At 45.5% G+C, this 20,394-nt stretch overlaps 1 protein-coding gene and 1 long non-coding RNA gene across 7 annotated transcripts in view; one reads left to right on the top strand and one right to left on the bottom strand.

The window, feature by feature from the left end:
* The window catches only part of TNC (tenascin C), a 71,867-nt gene that overhangs the window by 11,623 nt on the left and 39,850 nt on the right, over positions 1-20,394 (top strand). For 5 of the 6 annotated variants that reach the window (XM_053996030.1, XM_053996033.1, XM_053996032.1 and 2 more), the window contains exons 2-8: positions 12,573-13,165; positions 14,118-15,338; positions 16,611-16,874; positions 17,870-17,985; positions 18,074-18,230; positions 18,807-19,076; positions 20,116-20,301. In XM_053996030.1, coding sequence (XP_053852005.1) covers positions 12,703-13,165; positions 14,118-15,338; positions 16,611-16,874; positions 17,870-17,985; positions 18,074-18,230; positions 18,807-19,076; positions 20,116-20,301 — 2,677 coding nt within the window. In that variant the 5' untranslated portion in view covers positions 12,573-12,702. Of the gene's footprint in view, positions 1-10,952; positions 13,166-14,117; positions 15,339-16,610; positions 16,875-17,869; positions 17,986-18,073; positions 18,231-18,806; positions 19,077-20,115; positions 20,302-20,394 lie in introns of those variants that run through there. The other variant, XM_053996031.1, reaches the window with a different exon arrangement.
* Positions 4,150-10,317, bottom strand: LOC128817521 (uncharacterized). Its single transcript, XR_008440223.1, has 3 exons — positions 9,384-10,317; positions 8,949-9,014; positions 4,150-8,491 (listed from the first exon to the last, which is right to left on the bottom strand). It is a non-coding gene; the product is annotated as an uncharacterized LOC128817521 (long non-coding RNA).

A 20,394-nucleotide genomic window follows, 5' to 3' on the forward strand; every position in this document is an offset into this window, starting at 1 on the left:
GTGAGGTCCTTGGAATACTTAATTCACAGGGACACACATTGCCCCTGTGAGGTTTTACCAGAGGTTAAACAGAGGCACAGCAGATGATTTATGAAATCATTTCAGAGCAGGATGCCCGAGTTTCAGTCCTCAGTCCTAACCATGGGACCACACCTTTAACCCCAAGGTTGTGGGCACTTTCTGGAATCTCTGCTGAGAGCACAAGATTTTGTGGCAATCACATGGGTCCCTTTCTCTTGTTATGGAAAAGACTTGGGGATGGCAGACCCTCAGTCAGGCAGGTTTTATCTCAACCTTTATTGTTGAGATGTAGTTTTTCCAAGCCTGGGGAATCCATTAATTGGGAGATCTGTTCATTCCCACTTTGCAAAGACACCTTAATTCTGTTCCTCTCCATTCCACTAAACTCTAATTCCAAAGTGAACGTATTCCTTGGCTGCCCTATTGGTTCACCTCAAACTTTATTCCAATTTAGATTTCCCCATCATTCAGCAGACTCCCTGGTAAACCAATCTGGCAATTTGTATTCCCAGATTCCATAAAGGGGATTTTATCTTCTCCAGAAAGGTCACAGCACCACAAGCCAAGGTTCTGTGGTAAAGCACAGGTGAGCTCTGTCCCCTTTCCTGTCCATCACCTTCCAAAGGTCCCTGCAGGACAAATCCAGAAGGAATTTGTTCCTTTCATTATGCTGCATGAGAACCAGGATCAAAATCACACCCACATGTGTGCCACTGTGGGAAATGTTAGCTGAAATATATTCTGAAAAATAAGATTACTCCAAATGAGCATTTGTTTGGCTTTTCCAGCTCAGCATTTAGAGTTTCACCTCCTCACATCCTAAAGGGAATAGATCTAATTAGTAAGAAAAACCCTTTGCTTTTTATAGATGCAGCTTTTTCATTTCCTGGGCTTTGCACCTCTAAGAAAGAGCAACATAAACCATGAGTGAGACATTACTTCAGCCAATCTACTCCAGGCTGCATTACTCCCTTGCACTCATTCAGCAGCATCCTTTTTGCATGCTCTTATCCCTTTTTTTGCCTCCACAAAAACAGGATTTTTAAAAACATAATACACAGACATGTTTTTAGCTGCTGTGAATCCTGTAGTGCCAACGGGTCAAATCCACCAGCTGGTCTAACATGTTTTGGAGGCAAAGGGGAAGTGGAGCTGTCTAAGACACCAGAGCAGCACCAGCAAATCCCAAACCTGAGAAATCTCAGTGTCTGTCTCCTCTGCTGCCCCTCCCCAGCTCTGCTCTCTTCTCTTTGCCCACTCTTCCAAGATGTTTGTTTTATATCTCGAGCCAAGCTGACTCCCAGCCAAACATCCTGGGGGGCAGGAAAGTGTTATTTATCCATAGTTACAACCCTTTGGTGGGAAACAAGCAGAATTTGTCTTGGGAAAAGGAGAATCCCTGTGCTTGGAGATGGTAACAAGCTGAAGGTAATTGGGCACAGCAGCCAGCAATAAGGAGCCCTCTGGCTCCTGGACCAGTATTTTTGAAGTCTGAAAATTTTGCTGCCTGAAAATTCAGTTTGGCGTTTGAAGATGCACTGACGTGTTTTGCTCCCTGATGGGCACAACTCTGAGCTTTTCAAGGTGGGAGTGATCATGAAATTAATTCTCTTTTTTCTGTCCTGGGGTGCAGGAGAGCACGAGCACTGTGGGTTCACTTTGATAAATTTTCACTTAGTAATTGAAGGCCAGGCTGCTCCGGCTTCTATTAGAAAAAGGAGCAGGAATCCTTTGAAGAAATGATTGAGGTGGTTATTCTTTCCAACAGGCCATTTGGTACAAAGCAAGCCATTACTGGTTTCAAAGGTTTACAAAAAAGATTTGTCAGGGAATTTTTTCTCAAGAATAGGAACGCCTGAAATGCTGCTGACTCCCTCTTAGTTTCCTTCTTGCTGAGTCTTCAGAATCAAATGAAAAATGGCACCTTTCAATGACCAAATATGTGTTGTGAAAAACTTTCAAGCAGTTGTACCTGTTAATTTATCATCACTTGGCTCCAGTTCTTTTATAGAGACAACTTTTACACTTTCTTTTTTTTTTTTTTTGGACATCCAATGGAGAGGACAATGGAGGGAAATACTGAATGAAATTATACAAAATGAGAGGAACAAAGAGAAATATTTTCTTCTAATATAGGGGACCACTGATGCCACCAAATAACTGATTTGAAACACTGTCATTCTAATAAGTACATTAGATATAATTTATAAATATCCTTGAGTGCTTACAGAGAGATCAGTGCAAATCAGCCAAGTCTTTCTTCAAGTCAAATAAAAATTGGAGTCCAATTGCAGTTTACCTCCTCCATAATGGAACAAAAGGCCAGTTCTGGTGAAGGGTTTCACAGCTGCAGAAGGTGAGTGCTGGATCACTGGCAGGGAGAGGTTTGGGATGGTTTGTGCTGTTTGGGTGCTGCATTGTGACCCTCCCAGGTGACATTTGCCACATGGATGGGTGTAACTGGTGTCTGCCACAGGGCAGGCTCTGTAGAAACCTTGAAAATAGATTAAGATCTTTGTTCTGTCATCTCAGAAAAAGGAAACCCTGTCTTATCCCCCTTTCCCATCTTATTCCTCTCCACTTTTCCTGTCGGGGAAAAAAAAAAAATCAATTTATTTATTCACTTCTCGATTCTGCCTGAGCCTGTTTTTTTTAAAGATCCTTCTTTTGTGAGTTTAATCAGATGCTTGATAAGAGAAAAAGCGTTGCTAACTAACACAGGCTACAAAGCAGCCCCTTCAGGGAACACATGACCTCATCCCCAGGATTACTCCAGCACAGGAATTCAGCCTCCAGCACACCCAAAATAAACCTTTGCAGGGAAGTGCTTTATCCACCTCCCCTTGGCCGGGCATACACTTTGCCAATGTCCTCCTCAGTGTCTGGGACGAAACATGTGTGGAAATTCAGATTTTCTGCTCCCAAACAGCCTGCCCTGCTGGCTGGAGCTGCCTTTGGGCCGCTGCCCTGCTGGGGCAGCCAGCCCTGGCACGGGGATGCACTCATGGAGCAGGGCTGGTTTTCACTCCCAGCTCCCTTTGTGTGTCGGGGTTTTGTTGGATGCTCGGAGCCCCAGCAGCTGGGAACGGCTCTGTGGGGTCACACACAGCGCTCCCCAACCTCCCCCTCTGCCAAAAGGTGGCACAAATCCCTCCCTGATGGATGAGAAGTGACACCATTGTGGTGTCTGGGAGCTCTCAAGAGAGCTCTGGTGGTTTCCTCCCTGCTGGCAGGTTTCCAGCCAGGTGCTTTGGGATCTCGGTCTGGATGGCAAGACTTAGCTCCTGTTGCCCGTGATGAAGAGGAGGATGTGATGAGCAGCTCCCCATCCTGGCACGCTTTTGCTGGGCAAGGTCTCCAAGGAGATGCAGGAAGAATTCCTGCAGTTCTTGAAGTAAAATGAACCAAAAGGCAATATTCTGTTGATATCTTGGGAAGGCTGCCCTAGAGCAGAGACTGGTCAGAGCTAAAGAATAAAGCAGGGATTTATTCAAAGGCCTCCATGGATCCACCTTGGGCAGCACCAGAGCCCAGCCAGGGCTGCACCCAAGAGGAACCAAAATGGTCCCAAAATGCACGAGCGCTCCCGGGGGCTCTCACTGGGATCAGCTCTGCTCCATTTGCACCTTGCAGTTCATTGTCCCATTCCAGCTTTAGCCCATGCACTCCCATCCTGCTTGTTTTTCTCTCTCCAGCCCACGCTGTTTGTGCTCCTGGGCCTGAGCTTTGGATCATTTGTCCTTGGTGCCCAGCTGGAGCAGGAATTGTTTTGTCTCCCTGCTCTGTGCACAGAGCTCACCATCCCCTCATGTGAAGCCCAGACCCACAGACTAAAGCAGCTCAGAATGTGAAAAATAGAAAAGCTCAAACCTGAGGCATCACTGTCAAGTCCCAAGCTGGAGACCTGGTTTAAGCCCCATTATCCCTAGTCAGGAGCTCATAACCATGCTGGAAGGCAGCACATCTGTGGCTCACACTGAGATGTATCATTTATTTGTTTCTAATTATGCACATTTAGCAGGAAATTACATGAAAGATTAAACACCATTACGAGTGTGGTCTGATTAATTCTGCACCATGTTTCTAAGTCACTCAGCAATTACCTTCACTCATTTTTAATGTAGATAATTTTATTAAATCTGGTGGTACCAAAAATGAGTTAAGAGCTTTGGATTCCTGTTTTTAGTGTGGTCTCTTCCTGAGGCTGGCTGCCTATATATAATTATTACATAATGCCACATTGGATGCTTCTCATTTAAACAACAGCTTAAATAGCTGCAAGGCTCTGACACGAGCCAAGGCAAGCTGGGATATCACAGGGCTCAGCAGATGCCATTTCCTTGGGCTTTGCTCCTGTAAATGTGAATTCTTCATCGTGCTTGGGATACCTGTTGGGGAGAGATGTTGCAAATCCTAGAGGTTTGAATTTATTCTACAAATAATTGGCCTGAAGAGTAAGTACTACCCTAAACACCACGGTGGTGGTGTCAGAGCAGCTCTGCTCCTGCCAGGTTGTACCATTTCCCAAGTTCTCTCTTGTCCTTTTCACCACCAATCTTGTCCCCACCTGTGACCTATTTAGAGGGTGGCTGTGATTAAACCTTATTAAGAGCTGTAGGCACTTGGCTCCTCTTATTTAACACACTTGGGGCTACCTCTAATGCAGGTGGTATATTAAAAGAATTAAGACATTCTAGCATGAAGAGCATAGAGTTTATGCAGAAATTGAGAGCAGAGGAAGCCTTTTTATTCAGGGTAAACTGAAGAATCTTTCTAGAGCAGTTTGAAACATAGAATTAGGAAGTTTAGTTATTTGTACTTTGTTTAGACTTCTTAGAAATCAGGGTGAGAACTGACTGGGCTGAAATGGCAGAAGTGAGGGATGATCTCAGCTCTCCCAAGTCCCAGCTTGGTGCCATTCCCACATTCCTGGCTCTCTCCTGAGCTCTTGCTCCTTTGCTTCTGATGGAATAGCAATAGCAATGGTATGTTCAGGCAGCATTTCTTTGCTTGTCTCATCATCAGCCAGGTAATTCCTAAGAATCATAAATCAGCAAAGTCTGTAGGACCCAGAAACTGGAAGGCACCTCTTGATTGCTGGGTTCCATATCCTGTTTTAGCAGGCACCTCATCACATAATCTGTTTTTCACTTCTCTTTAATTATTGCATGTTTTCAGCAGTCATTTTCTACCAGCTGTATCTCTGCCAGCTGATTTAGTTTTTCATTTAATTGATGAGATTTGCTCAATATATTCAATATTTCATTGACCAAAGTTTATTCCACTGATGCTGGAATAAGACCACCTCCCTGAATTTTTCCTCTGCTTTGAAAAAGAGCCAAACTCATTGTTTAGTTTGGAAAGTTCTGTTCTCTCTCTGAGATCCTGAACAAGGATAGACCTGGAGAGATTTTCCATGGCTAAGAGGACAAAACTTCTGAAACAAAAGTAGTTTATAATGGAATAATCATGCTCATTTACCTCAAAACAGTAACTGTACAACAGAAGGTTTAGTCTCTCATGGGTCTCCTTTTATGCTTATCATTCAGAATTTACCAGAGCTCTTTCACATTTTATGGATGTTGGCTTCAGTGGATTATTTCTCCTTCCCCTTTGTGGCACTGTCATGCTGATGGCTTTGAAATATGAGCCTTTGCTAAATTCTAAATTGTACACAAAGCAATTAATTAAAATTCCTTCCAAAACAGCCCTGGCAAAGCCCTGGCAGTGCTGCTCTCCAGCCAAGGTAGAATGGGTGGAGGTTAAAATGCATCCAAGTTGTTTTATTTCAAGATGGTGTGCAGTAGGATCTGTGAACCAGAGACCCTACAGCTTCCCCAAAACAGGAACATCATCTAAGGGCCAAAGGTGACAACCGAGCTGGAGTGAAGAGTTCAGCTGAGTGATATTTAATGCAGGATCTCAGGGGCTGCACGGGGCAAAAAGTACCCATGAATTATTTTAATTGCAGTTCTTTGAAAGAGTCTGAGGTGATCACAGGACCTCTCATAGGATTTAAGATAATCTAAAATTCCTCTTGTTTTTATGACTAATTCCAGTGGCATGGGCAAAGCCCTTGGAATGGATGATGGAAGCATTCTGGGCTTGAAAACTGTCCTTTGTGACAGCTCAGGAGTCAATCCTGAATTAACTGGGCAGAGCAGTTCCCATCTCTGCGTTCAGAGTGCTCTTGGTTGCGTCTGTCCTCAGTCCCACAGAGTTCCACTGCTCTGAAATGTGCAGTGCCAGCAGCAGATTGGACACAGGTGGCTCCAGGGGGCATCCAGAGCCCTGAGCTGTGGCTGCTCGCCCACATCAAACACAAACTGCTGGTCCTGAAATGAGAAGGATTCAAGTCACAAAGGCAGGCACATCCAGAGGAAAATGTGCTTTTATGTGCTTTAAGAGCCATAAATGCCTTCTGGGAGGTGTTTGAACCACTGTGGTGGGACTCAGCAAAGCTGCATCAGCTTCCTCTGGCTTGCAGTGGGTAAAATACTTCAACAAAAAGTCAGAGGCTCCTGGGGAACTTGGGAGTCTCAGTGTCAGCCTCTCCATGTCCCAGTTTTCTGTATTTAAAGTGGAGGAGTGTGCTTTGTTTATTCTTTATAATTAAAAAAGCTTTCAGAGAAGAGGCTCTTTTCCTTCCTCCAGCACATGTGGATGCCATGAGGCTCCTCTTGTGGGGCTGTGAGCACCACTGAGTCCCTTCTGTGACTGAAAAAGTGGATTTGTGTCACTTGTATCCCTACACTTCAACTCCTCTAGTTAAACAACTTTTAAAACTTCCTTCCAGTTGTTTCCTCTCTGCCCCTTTCTGCATGGAGTTTTTCCAGAGGAGGCTTTCTTTCTTTTTCCCTCTTTTTCACTCTCATTGCACTCCCACAGCCAGCCAGATCATTTTGGTTAATGCTTATCTCCCTTTGTCATTTCCAGGAAGAGCTTTAGCCTGAAAATCTGGCATAGGTGGGGTGGCAAAGGCTTTTTATTCAGTGCTTTCACATTGTGCTATTTATTAAAGGGAGGTCACCGAGCCTGGGTCTATAATTTTGTGTGGGCTTCCCAGATGTGGGATTTCTTATCTAGAAAGCTGTAGAGCATTTGCAGAGTGTTTATTCTTTGTGACCTGGCCATGAAGGTAGAAGTGATGTTGTTTGACTGGTACTTCAAGGTAAGTCCTCAACCTGCAGCTTGGATGGATTCCTGCTTATCACTCTGCACATTATCTGTTAGAACCGTTGAGAAAAAGGCAATCAGCTTCCTCCTGTCCCCTTTGAAAGTTATTACCTCCTTTTCACCTCTTTGTGCAGCCAATTTAAGACTTTGAATAAAATTCCTGAATTATTAAAATTTCCCTTTGGAGCTTCACACCCTCAGGGTCTGCTCATATCTGCGGGGTCTAATTGGGGTTCAAACAATTGTCACACTTCTTTGCACACATGTTCTCTGGGAGCCTTGGGGAACGCAGTGGATTTTCTGAATTCCTCTAAATTCGGCTGCCTTAAAATTCCTCTCCTTAGAATGGATACAATGTAAATAAAGAAGAGGTGGGGGGGAAAAAAAGGCGACAATTTGGCTTTGATCATTTCTGCTGAAAAGATTCAGGCCTGATGTCTTAGGACTGTTACAAATTTCTGCTCTCCACTGTGATTTAATGTAATTTGACCTACACTGAACATCCCTGCTGATTCCTTCACCCTGTTGGAATTGGAATGGAAAGAAAATTATTTTCTGCAGTTATGAATGTGTGGAAACAGCAGTGGAAGATGGTGAAGTCAGAGCCGTTCATGTTTTGGCCTGACATGTCAAAACTTCCAGGCCCCCCCCAGTCCCTTGCTTTGAGAACATTTCAAGTGACTTCAGATTTAATCCACTTTTTCTGGAGAGCATTCCCAGAGCCTCGGGAGTCTCAGGATCTTGGTAAAACCAGCCCAGCCCTCTGCCTTTGAGAGACTGCATCTTTTGAGACCTTGCCTTGTGAAAATGCCCTCTGGCAAATGGTCTCAATTTAGGAGTCCTGTGGAACAGCACTGCTTGCATTCCTTGCAGAAAATGCCCCAATTCCCCATGTCTGCAGGCAGGGAATGGTCCAGGTCAGATCAATATCCCCAGGAGATAGCTCATTTCTGTCTTTGTGGCAGTAGCTGAGGGGAGGGGGCAGTGATAACGTGGTGTCAGTGCCTCCACAGTGCCCTGCTGGGCACTCCAGGCTGCGGGGAACACACGCATCAAGCCTTGGTGGAAACTCTGCAAACATGGACTTCCTGCAGTTAACAGATCACAGAAAACTGTTCTGGGGTTAGCAATTTACAAACCTCAAAATGCTCCTCGTTGTGTTCCCTGGAGAGGGCTTTGGCTCTTCTCCAGCTGAGTCTTCCTCCCTGTCACAATCCAGCCTGCTGCTATTTTACCCAGATTTTAACAAGATGTGCTTGAATCCAATATGGTGCTGACAATATTTGATCCCCTCCTGCTGAAATGTAGGAAGTATCTTCTTAGACAGGAATTGTTTCCTTTTTTCCCCCTCTCTTTTTTCCCCCTCTCTTTTTTCCCCCTCTCTTTTTTCCCCCTCTCTTTTTTCCCTGCCATTTTCATGTCTAATTTCCAAGTCATGACATGCAGAGGGTGTCTGAGCAAATCTAATCAGCCTTCTGCCTTCGTTAGGAAGGACAGCTGAGATAGTTTTTAACACCTCCATCCCTTCCTTGCTGCAATCTGTTTTGATTAAAATTGCACAGGGCTCTCATCTGCATATTTATCATTCCACATACCCACAAATCATCTCACAATTCTGCCACTCCTGAACGTTCAGGAGAGACTGGAGTGCTACCCCAGGACTTTAAAGCATGCAGACATTAATTTCATTTCTCACACCTGCTGCTTTCCAGCAAATATGGCTTTGGGGAAGGGAAATATTCATGCATTACCTTTGCTTAGTATTCCTCAGGAGTCAGGATTCCTGGGGTTTTTTTTCAAGATTGATTGAAAATTTCCTATTAAGAAACAAATTTCTAATTAAATGGAAGGTCCTGAAAAAGTTCTGATGCCAGGAGGGGGCAAGGGGAAGGGGGGATGTCTAAACAAAGAAATAACCCTTTTTAATAACATTTTTTCAGCTTTTGACAGCCAGACTGTGACATGCTTTCAGATCTTCAGATGAAAGGGCTGCAGTGGAAATGAAAATTATTCCTTCCCTTTGTGCTATTGACAGTCCACCTTACCTCCATCACATATTATTATGTGTATCACCAGGCAGTGATCAGGTTTTTTAAGAAGTGTTTTCTAGAAATAGCCCTTTTCTGCTCTTTGGTTAAAATCTAACTTTTAAAGTTAATGTTCTTATAAGAAAACTCTTTTCTTACCTGAATCTCATTTTGCCCCAGCTGGTACTGCAGAAATGCTGTGATTTGCTTCTCAATTCATAATCTCTATTTTTTAATCAGATATTTAAGATGTGTGAGAGGCCACAACACATTTTCTTCTTATTTATATTGAGGTTGTGCCTCGGGGAGCAGGAGAGCAGGAGATAACTCTTGCCCAAGGAGGGTGGGAAGGTGCCAGTGACCAGATGGGGAGAACACAAGCTCCAGATTTATTGTCCTGCATGACAAGCAGAACATTTTGCAGATCATCCACATCATCGTGTCCAGGATTTTTGTAGTCAGGGTGGCAGGAAGACTTGAGGGCATAGCTCATTAGGATGAGAGGGGTTCCCTATTAGACAAAATATTTGTAAAAACAAACACACTCTGGGTCATACAGACCTCTCAAAGTACCTGAGAGATATCAGACATCACCCAGCTCCTCTTACAGACCACAAGGCCAAACTCATGCTGGGAAGGGTCATTTTTTGCCAACCTTTGCTGCAATTCTTTTAGGTGCCCCTAAATAATCCAGCAGCTGATGTCTGCAAAGAAAATATCAAGAGGATTTCTCCAAGAGGCAGGTTTAAAATACAATCTACACAAACTGCTCTGAAGGGAAGACGAGGGAAAATGAAGGGACAACAGAGCCTGGCAGTTAATGTGGCTCCATTTCTCTCCTGCTCCCGGGTGGTCGATTGTGGTCAGAGCTGTTGTTTGGATGTGTTTGAGGAGCTGGGGTTGGAGAGAAGGATGTCCTCTTTGTTCTCCCAGCCAAGACCATGGCTAATGTATAAAGAACTGGAGGAAGGTGTCTTGTTTTGTAGATGTCAGGTCCAGGAGTGGAGCTCAGCTAACCATGCTGGGCCCTTGGCAGATGGGGAACACCTGATGGGGATGAATTAGTTCAGACATCACACGAGCTGTCAAAGCACAGGGGTCACAGAGCAGGCATGGAATGCTGCCCCTAGACCACCATGATGTTTCTCCAGAAACTTCAAAAGGATGTCAGCCAAGATATGTTAATTCTTCCAGGATCATCTATGAGCTGAGAGGTTTGGCTGCCTCTAATGCAGCAAGTGTCCTCTCAGAGTCCTGGTGTTCATGTGGCTTTCATTAGTAGTGAAGGTGACAGTGACAGTGGCTCTTGCCAGAGCGGGTTTGTCATTTTCCAGGCATATTAAAGAAATCACAGTTTGTACCATGATTAAATGATTTGTCAACTCACATTGGTCAGCAGAAAAAAGTGCAACTTCCTTGGTTTGGGCAAGGCCCGTTTTCCTGTGGTTTGGGGTTTACAGAAGCCATAAGGAAATGGATGCTCAACTTTCACTAAAATTCAGTGAGAATGAGATGCAGAGCTGCCTCCAGTTTGTTCCATTTCCCATTGGTGATCCATCTGTCAAGCAGCCTGTCCCTTCAATGACTGCTTGAGGGTTAGGCACCAGTTTTAGCTGTATGACTTTTTCCTGGGGCAAAAGGTGCATAGCAGCACATGGAACTGCATGGGAAGCACTTTGCAAAGCCCAAGTAGGAGTGCTTGAGACTAAAATCCCACTTCAAATACAGTCGTGAACACATTTCATGAACTGGCAACCCAGTTTAGGGATTGAGTCAGAAATGGGACGTGGATCATGTCTGTCTCTATTATTCTTTATTAATAACCTTGTGATCTCTTCTGGTGCAGGCAGGGCTTGCAGAAATATTTGAGCAAATGGGGTAAGTGTTAGAAATGCCTTAAAGCTGAATGGTTTTCCGTAACAAGGAAAAAACCTTCCCTGCTGCTTGTTTACTTCTGATTTATTCCCCGGTAAAAAGAGGTGAAGTTTGCCCTTTGTGAGCTCTACATTCCCTAAAAAACCCACTAAACTTCAGTGAAGTGTCTGATGTGTTATTGCCATTCCCTCACAAAAGCAGCTGGGATAACATGGGAAAAACAATCCCTCCACTTTGGGGAAATCAGAAGGGTGGAAGAGGCTGGTCTCTCATCTGACAAATAAATTAGCATCAAAACTATGATGTTTAGAGAATAAATTGCTGTTTCCTCCATTACTGGCATTTCATAGCTTGCAACCACTGAAAGCACAGTCACTGATCTAACCATTAAACCAAGCTCTTCTGGGAGTGGGAAGGAAAACAAACGCTGAGATGACATTTATTAGGTGTGCTTGTTCAGGCAGTCCATTACTGCTTTGGCTCCTCACTCTACGTGCTGAGGGGCTGATCCTGCATGGAAGTCAGTGGATGTCTTTCCACTCTTCTGGCTCACTCCATTGAAAAGGAACATGCACAGACTGAGGAGGAAGAGGAAATAGTGGAGCTAATTGAAAGGAATGAGTTTCAGGAGGAGCTGTAGAGCCCAGCCAGGTGCTTGTAACTGTACACGAGTTATTGTGCTATAGCTGAGGAAAGATCAGACAGTGGGAAATGCTGCCTGATGGAAAGGGATATTGGCTGCTAAAAAGGCATTTTTACACATGTAGTTTTATTGCTGTCTCTGTTGTTGGAATCTCTGCTTCTCTTGTGTCTCATTACTTTTATACTAAAATATCCCTGTGATACAAGCACTGACACCAGAACCTTCCACCTGCAGAGAGTTCCATTTATCTTCATGCTCTTGATAAATCATCATATAGTAGAACTTACTATGGAGCTACAAGCCCCAGAGCTCAGATTCCACAGCAATCTTGGAGTAATTTAAAACATATAGAAAAGGGCTAGAATGAGCTTGGTGGTGCTGATGCACCTTTTGACAATGCCTCGAGTTTCTTGCATGGTCCAATCTTGAGCAGCCTTCAAGCAGTGGAGGGTGAAGGAAATACAGAATTTAATATTGGTTAAATCATAACAGAACACATATATGTTTTATCTACCTCTGTTTTCAGTTGAGCTGAGACTCAGGAGCCATCTTTCCCCAGTCTTCTGCTTGAAGCAGTTAAACTTTCTACAACCCACTGTATTTGCTCTAAACTGCAAATAACGGCAGTTTTCTTCATGTCAGGTGACATTTCCTTCAGAATCACACTGAGATCCAGGAAAACCACTGGTATTGTACATCAGGGCAAGCTCAGCAGCTTGGGTGAATTGTGATGGTCCTGTTCTCTGAGGATGCAGCACACAAGCAGTGCCGCAACTTTGCTAGGTTGTGTAGCTCCTGTTAATCCCTTACACTGCTCCTTCTTCTTTCAGGGAACAAACGCACCTGGAAAGAAAAGGATCTCCAGCTTGGTTTGGCCTGGCTCTCCAGTTTCTGCTGCAGATTACAAAGGCCAAGCAGACCTAAGACTCTCTCAGCCTCAAAAGGGAACTGGGCACCACAATGGGACTCCCCAGCCGGGTCTTGGCTTGTGCCTTCCTCGCTTTGCTGTCCCAGCACGTCACTGCGGGACTCATCAAGAGAATTATCCGGCAGAAGAGGGAGACTGGGCTGAACGTGACCTTGCCAGAGGATAACCAGCCTGTGGTTTTCAACCATGTCTACAACATTAAGCTGCCCGTTGGCTCCCTCTGCTCCGTGGACCTGGACACGGCGAGCGGCGACGCTGACCTGAAGGCGGAAATTGAGCCTGTCAAGAACTACGAGGAGCACACGGTGAATGAGGGGAACCAGATTGTCTTCACTCACAGGATTAACATTCCCCGCCGGGCTTGTGGCTGTGCAGCTGCCCCAGACATTAAGGATCTGCTGAGCAGACTAGAGGAGCTGGAGGGGCTGGTCTCCTCCCTGCGGGAGCAGTGTGCCAGCGGGGCTGGATGCTGTCCTAATTCCCAGGCAGCAGAAGGTAAGGCAGGCTAGGGAGCTGCTCCTGGGGGAAATTCTTGTGCTGGCTTTAGATGTGGTTTAGAGTGATACTCCAATCTCTTTCAAGAATGAGCACAAGTCAGCCTCTTACATTTGAAACATAATCAAAACTGGGAATGTGTTTGGCCAGCGTGCAAGGTACATTCATTCACAGTTCCACAGCTTTATGGATCTGTGGGTCAGGAGTTGACCTGGGACCCTTTGTAGCTGTGGCATTGAGCATGGACAGCACTTGGACATGGTAAATCTGTGTCGGAGTTAAGATTAAAACTCACAGTCCAAGCTCTTGGCTCCACTTTTTGTCCCCTTGAGGAAGCTGCCAATGTAACCATTTTCACTTCCAAGTTTTCTTTAGTAGAGACCAATAAAAATACAGCAGGATATAAGGCAATAGACAAGCACAAATAGTTACAGAAGAGGGAAAAATTGTGTCTGTCTGGTTGATTTTTAAATTGAGGGTCGGGGTTGGTCATATGAGAGAAGAAATACAAGTCTTCTTCGGAGCGATGTGTCCCTCTGAGCTCAGATCAGCCTCCTAGTTGCTGACACAGCTCATGACACAATGTGCTGCCTGACTTTTTGTGTTCTGGGGTGAATGGATGAACGATGTTCCATCGTGCATGCCCTAATGAAGCAGTCAGGAAAGCTGCTCAGTCAGTGGGAGAGGATTTTGAGAAGGGAGGAGGAATCCAGCATACTCAATTACCAAGTTGTTGGCAGGGGATCTTCCCTGGCATTAGAGCGAATTAAAGCTTTCCTGGTAAAGTAAATCTAGCTGGAGAAAGAAATAGATATTATCATTTAAAAACTTGAAAAACCAATGTCCTGTAAGGAACTAGGAAAATCAGAGCCCTTTTGGGTCATATGTGCCATGCTGGCCTAAGGCATCCTAGTGCCACTGGGGGTAATGAATTTTGGGATCGTTGGTACAGGTCGCCTGGACACCACGCCCTATTGCAGCGGGCACGGCAACTACAGCATCGAGATCTGCGGCTGCGTCTGCGAGCCCGGCTGGAAGGGCCCCAACTGCAGCCAGGCCTCGTGTCCCTCCGACTGCAACGACCAGGGCAAGTGCGTGGACGGGCTGTGCGTGTGCTTCGAGGGCTACACCGGCCCGGACTGCAGCCAGGAGCTCTGCCCCCAGGGCTGCGGCGCCCACGGGCGCTGCGTGGGCGGGCAATGCCTGTGCCACGAGGGCTTTGTGGGTGACGACTGCAGCGTGCCCCTGTGCCCCCACAACTGCCACGGCCGCGGGCGCTGCGTGGACAGCGAGTGCGTGTGCGACGAGGGCTACACCGGCGAGGACTGCAGCGAGCTCATCTGCCCCAACGACTGCTTCGACCGTGGGCGCTGCGTGAACGGCACCTGCTTCTGCGAGGAGGGCTTCACCGGCGAGGACTGCGGGGAGCTCACCTGCCCCAACGACTGCCACGGCAACGGGCGCTGCGAGAACGGGCTGTGCGTGTGCTACGAGGGCTTTGTGGGCGACGACTGCAGCGAGAGGAGGTGCCCCAACGACTGCCACAACCGCGGGCGCTGCGTGGGCGGGCGCTGCGTGTGCCACGAGGGGTACCTGGGTGAGGACTGTGCGGAGCTGCGGTGCCCCAACGACTGCCACAACCGCGGGCGCTGCGAGAACGGGCAGTGCGTGTGCCACGAGGGGTTCATCGGGGAGGACTGCGGGGAGCTGCGCTGCCCCAACGACTGCCACAACCGCGGGCGCTGTGAGAACGGGCAGTGCGTGTGCCACGAGGGCTTCACCGGGGACGACTGCAGCCAGCTGCGGTGTCCCAACGACTGCCACAACCGCGGGCTGTGTGTCAACGGGCAGTGCGTGTGCGATGAGGGGTACACGGGCGAGGACTGCGCCGAGCTGCGCTGCCCCAATGACTGCCACAACCGCGGGCGCTGCGTGGAGGGGCGCTGCGAGTGTGACAACGGCTTCACGGGCGACGACTGCGGCGAGCTGGCCTGCCCCAACAACTGCCACGGGCGTGGGCGCTGCATCGACGGGCGCTGCGTGTGCCACGAGGGCTTCGTGGGTGAGGACTGCCGGGAGCGCTCCTGCCCCAACGACTGCAACAACGCGGGGCGCTGCGTGGATGGGCGCTGTGTCTGCGAGGATGGCTACATCGGGGATGACTGCTCCGATGGTAGGTGCAGTGTCCCTCTGAACTGCTTCTCCTTGGGCCAGCCAACAGCCATGGACACTCCACAAAGATTTTCCATAGATCTGGGCTCTGTTGCTGCTTTTCCAACATAGTCCAAACAGCAGGATCAGAGATGCAACAACACCTGTAGCTCTTGACATCCTGAAATATCAGAGCTAAGTAATGTAGCAGTTTCTGGTGACTTTTGGTGGTCACCAGCACAACAGGCTGCTGATGGTGTTGCAGTGCCTTTGTCACCTCCATTTCTGCTCCCACCACAATGTCACTGGTGCTGTAGCCAGCACTGGCTGGGATTTGTCACCATGACCCTTCAGTTTCTCACAGTACCTCTTGATGCTAGAAAAAAAAGCTGGAAGAAGCTGTTCTAGCTAAGGAGAAAAGGGAAATGTTCCAGAGTCTTCTCCACATGTGTGTGTGAATTTATATATCTGTATATATATATGCATATATGTGTATATATATATGGATGTGTGTATATTAGATCTCACAGAAGTTTAGAGGAAAATCGTGGGATCAGCTGGAGTGGAAACTTAGCTATAAAGTCACATGCTTGGTTTCCCAGGACCACTGACTCTATGGAAATTGATAGAAAATTTTGGCAGCCTGATAATGACAGGCAATACACTGTAAATGAGGTCGTTTTCTTTAGTAGATCCTGGGAGAGAAATTATGAAACTAAATTTTGGTAATCAAAGAGTACTTTGGGGTTGGGAACACTATAAAAAACAATGAATACCCTTTAAAAGAAATTCCCATCGTTCATCTCCTCCTTCTGGAAGGTGCCTAAACTCTACTTTGTGATCTTGCACAGGCAGATCTATTGCAAGTATTTATTCAAATTATAATGTTTTATTTTACTTTGGAAAATCTGTGCGAATCCCAGGACTTCTAGCTCTACAATCACATGCTGCTGGCAGTTGAATTAAACATATGAATCCCTCGGGACCCAGCTATAGCAGTCTTGTGCTGCAGCCATGAGAGGAGCAGCTGGAACACAGTCAGCCAGAGGTTGTGTGCAAGTGTGAGAGCAGAAATTGGCCCACGGCTTCTGGAAATGTCTGTAGTCTCCATCAGCTGAGCATTCCTTTCCTCAGCAGCTAATTTGTGGGACATGCCTTCCCCATTCCCTGTGTGTGAGATGAGCCTTAGGAACCGCTCCTGGGAAAATGTGAAACTGGGCAAGTCATTATTTCCTGAGCCTTGAGAACTTCTTATAACTTTGGTTTGACTTTTTTTTTCCACCCTCACTCCCAGTGTCTCCTCCAACTGAGCTGACTGTGACCAATGTGACAGATAAAACTGTCAACCTGGAGTGGAAGCACGAGAACCTGGTGAACGAGTACCTCATCACCTACGTCCCCACCAGCAGTGGGGGCTTGGACATGCAGTTCACCGTGCCAGGAAACCACACAGCTGCCACCATCCACGAGCTGGAGCCGGGGGTGGAGTACTTTATCCGTGTCTTTGCGATCCTGAAAAACAAGAAGAGTATTCCAGTCAGCGCCAGGGTAGCCACATGTGAGTTTAATATTCCCTGCATTCATCCTTTTGTCTACTCCATTTGCATCTCTCTTTTGGAGTGTTGATTATTTTGTATTTTCTGTTTTCACTTTGTATGCGTTGACTGCATCCCTTTCTTGGGGGTATTTATTCTGCATTTTTATTTTCAGTTCAGATGTATTGATTTACATTCCATTTTTGAGATATCATTTCTTTTGTATTTTCTACTTCCAATTCAAATGTTGGCCTGGAAAAAACAGCCCTCTGCACTTCCATTTTCTAATTTTTTCCAATACCAGGGACTTTGTTAGAAGCACAGTTCACAAACTCTTCTGCTCTCAATGTCTCCCCGTATAGGGTCTTTGTGAATTAAGAACCTTAGCTTCTTTATTAAAATGCATATTTCTTTATTATAATGTACATGTCTTTATTATAATGTTCATTTAAAAAATTCTGGTAATTCTTTCTGAGAAAAAAAAATTAAAATGTAGCAGCGAGTACAAGAGCAATATGAAATCATGTGCATTCAAACTATTTTGGCTAAAGTAGAGGTTATAGTTTTTTTGCATCTTTGCTGTGATTTACTACATCTAACCTTTTATCTGACTGTCTATACTTCTGCTGTTCATCTTCTTTTTGTTTTGTGCACATCACCGTCACATCTAAACATCTCAATAGAAAAAGGTGCTCTTTGATTTCTGTCACTGAGCTCATTTCTGGAGAGCTGGGGCAGGATTCAGCTCTCCTGACTTCCAAAGTCAACACCAGGCTTCTTTCAAGAGGGCACAAAAAAGAGATTTCAAGGGTAAAATTCTTTTTATTCTAAGGTGACATTTAACCAGCTCAGGAAAGTCTCTCCAAAGTCACAATAACTGGATCTGAGGAGAGTTTAACGCCTCATCTGCAGATCCCCACCTGGCAGATATTTCTAGAAGTGGAAAGATGTCCTACCCTAGTGCCCTATTTATGGGAATTTGCTGCTCATGTGAGAATATCCCTTTCTTCTGCCACAGATCTGCCTGCTCCAGAAGGTCTGAGATTCAAATCTGTTCGGGAAACATCTGTCCAGGTGGAGTGGGACCCTCTGAACTTCTCTTTTGATGGCTGGGAGCTGGTCTTCCATAATATGGTGAGGAAGCAGTTTCACTGCTTATAGTATAGAGTGAAAAATCCTGGATTTTTGTGTTTGTACTCACTGATTGTCCCATGTGTTCCAGAAAAAGGATGATAATGGTGACATAACCAGCAGCTTGAAAAGGCCAGAGACATCCTACATGCAGCCAGGTTTGGCACCTGGGCAGCAGTACAATGTGTCCATCCATATAGTGAAGAACAACACCAGAGGACCAGGACTGTCCAAAGTCATCACCACAAGTAAGCACAACCTGTGTTTGGTCTGGTTTTAGTTGGCCACCAACAAAACATCTGCTGTTAGGGCGTTTGTAAACAAAGAGAAATTAAAGCTCTACATTGCGAGTTAATAGGGGGAGAAAAGGAAATAGTGGAGTTGCTAATGAATACATGAGGAAAAAAATAATTCCCTGTTTGAAGCAGAAGGGAAATTTATGTCCAGCTAGAAGGTAGCAGGCAGCATGCACTTTTATTCCTTTTTCAAGATTACATCAGCAGAAACTAGAATTTCTTGCTAGAATTTGTTTCATCCTGATCACGTTTGCATGAAGAGTGTATGAAGGTGGGGAAACTCTTAGGGTTTCTGCTTGTCTTTCTTTTGGCATCTCCTGGTTTGAAGGAGTTTTGATGGATTTGCTTCTGATGGATTGATTCTATTTGGAGTCTAAAACTACAGGAACTAAAGGAAGAGCGTAAATGAGGATTTACTAGTTTTAACTTTGTCCTGAATCACCAATTAAAAGCATAAGAATATGGGTGTTTTTCATGGCAAGATTCCTTTTTAAAGCCCCTTTTCCCCTCTCCTTTGCTTGGTGACAGAGCTTGATGCCCCCAGCCAGGTGGAGGCCAAAGACGTCACCGACACCACAGCTCTCATCACGTGGTCCAAACCCTTGGCTGAAGTTGAAGGTGTAGAGCTCACTTATGGCCCCAAGGACATTCCAGGGGACAGGACAACCATTGACCTCTCTGAAGATGAGAACCAATATTCCATTGGCAACCTGAGGCCACACACGGAGTATGAGGTGACGCTCGTGTCTCGTCGAGGGGACATGGAAAGCGACCCTGTGAAGGAAGTCTTTGTCACAGGTGAGGGCTGGGAAGGTGCCACAGGCACCACCCATCCTCCTGTGCTGTTTGTGTCTTGTTGCTGGAGTTGGCAGCTGCTGATCAACGCAAAATCAGCCCAGTTTTAGAAGCACATGAAAGTAGAGAATAATTTCCTGTGCCTTTTATGCCCTGTTGGCTCACCAAAATATTTAGACCCCCCCCCCACAAGAATATAAATGTATTTTAAAAATGGGAATTAGGTTATTGTGTCTTTTACCCTAAATCCCTACTTCAAAAAGCAAATTCCTCTGGATCATTTGTCTGTCTGATGAGCTAAATATCTTCTGTAGTTCCTATTCCATCTTATTTCTCTTTGCCTAATTACTTTAGAAGCAGAGAACTGTTATTTTTTTTCTTCTTCACTTCTGCAAATATTTCCTGCCATTCTTTTATAAATTTACTGTGCTCCTCGGTGGTTCTGGGAATGTTTTTGGAAAGTGTGGGTCCTTTAGCAGCTTATCAAGGCTTGATGCATTAAGAGAGCTGTGAATTACATCCCTTTTTATCCTAAAATACAGTTCTTATTTTGAAGCAGGATTTGAGGCTACTGTAGGTGTGAAAAATGAAAGCTCATTGAATTTCTCTATAATATTCACCTTTTTTTTGAGACTTAGAGTTCCTTCCAGGCATGAATGCAAGATGTTACTGAACAGAAATTCTAGAGATGACCAGTTCTTTGCTCTTTTTTCCTTCCGAAAGCTGAGATAATTGTAAAGGAAAACATTATTTTAATCCAAATATGTTTTTTCCACAAACCTGTTTTGCAATAAAAACTAATTATTGCAAGTGAAAATGTTATTTTTGTCACAGGAGATAGAAGTTAAATTTCTTGAACTGAAGTTGGTGAACTCTGCTTTTCACACTAGAAAACCTCTGGTTTTTTGTAATTAAGACATAACAGGATCACGTGAGAGGAAGCTTTATGGGTCATTTCACCTTCTAAAAAGCACTGTCACAAGAGACTGCTGTCAGAAGAGAAATATTCCTAATTATTTATTTATTGCTTGGTTGATTCCAGACCTGGATGCTCCAAGGAACCTGAAGCGGGTGTCCCAGACTGACAGCAGCATCACCCTGGAGTGGAAGAACAGCCACGCCAATGTCGATAATTACCGAATTAAGTTTGCCCCCATCTCTGGAGGGGACCACGTGGAGATCACCGTGCCCAAGGGCAGCCAGGCCACAACCAGAGCTACACTCACAGGTAGGGGAATGGAGAGATTGTCACTAATGTCACATTGGTTTTGTCACCCCAGGGCACAGGACATGGAGAAAAAAATGTCCTTGTGGTCACTAT

Source organism: Vidua macroura, chromosome 21 (assembly GCF_024509145.1).
Source record: "Vidua macroura isolate BioBank_ID:100142 chromosome 21, ASM2450914v1, whole genome shotgun sequence".
In the NCBI taxonomy this organism is placed as follows: domain Eukaryota; kingdom Metazoa; phylum Chordata; class Aves; order Passeriformes; family Viduidae; genus Vidua; species Vidua macroura.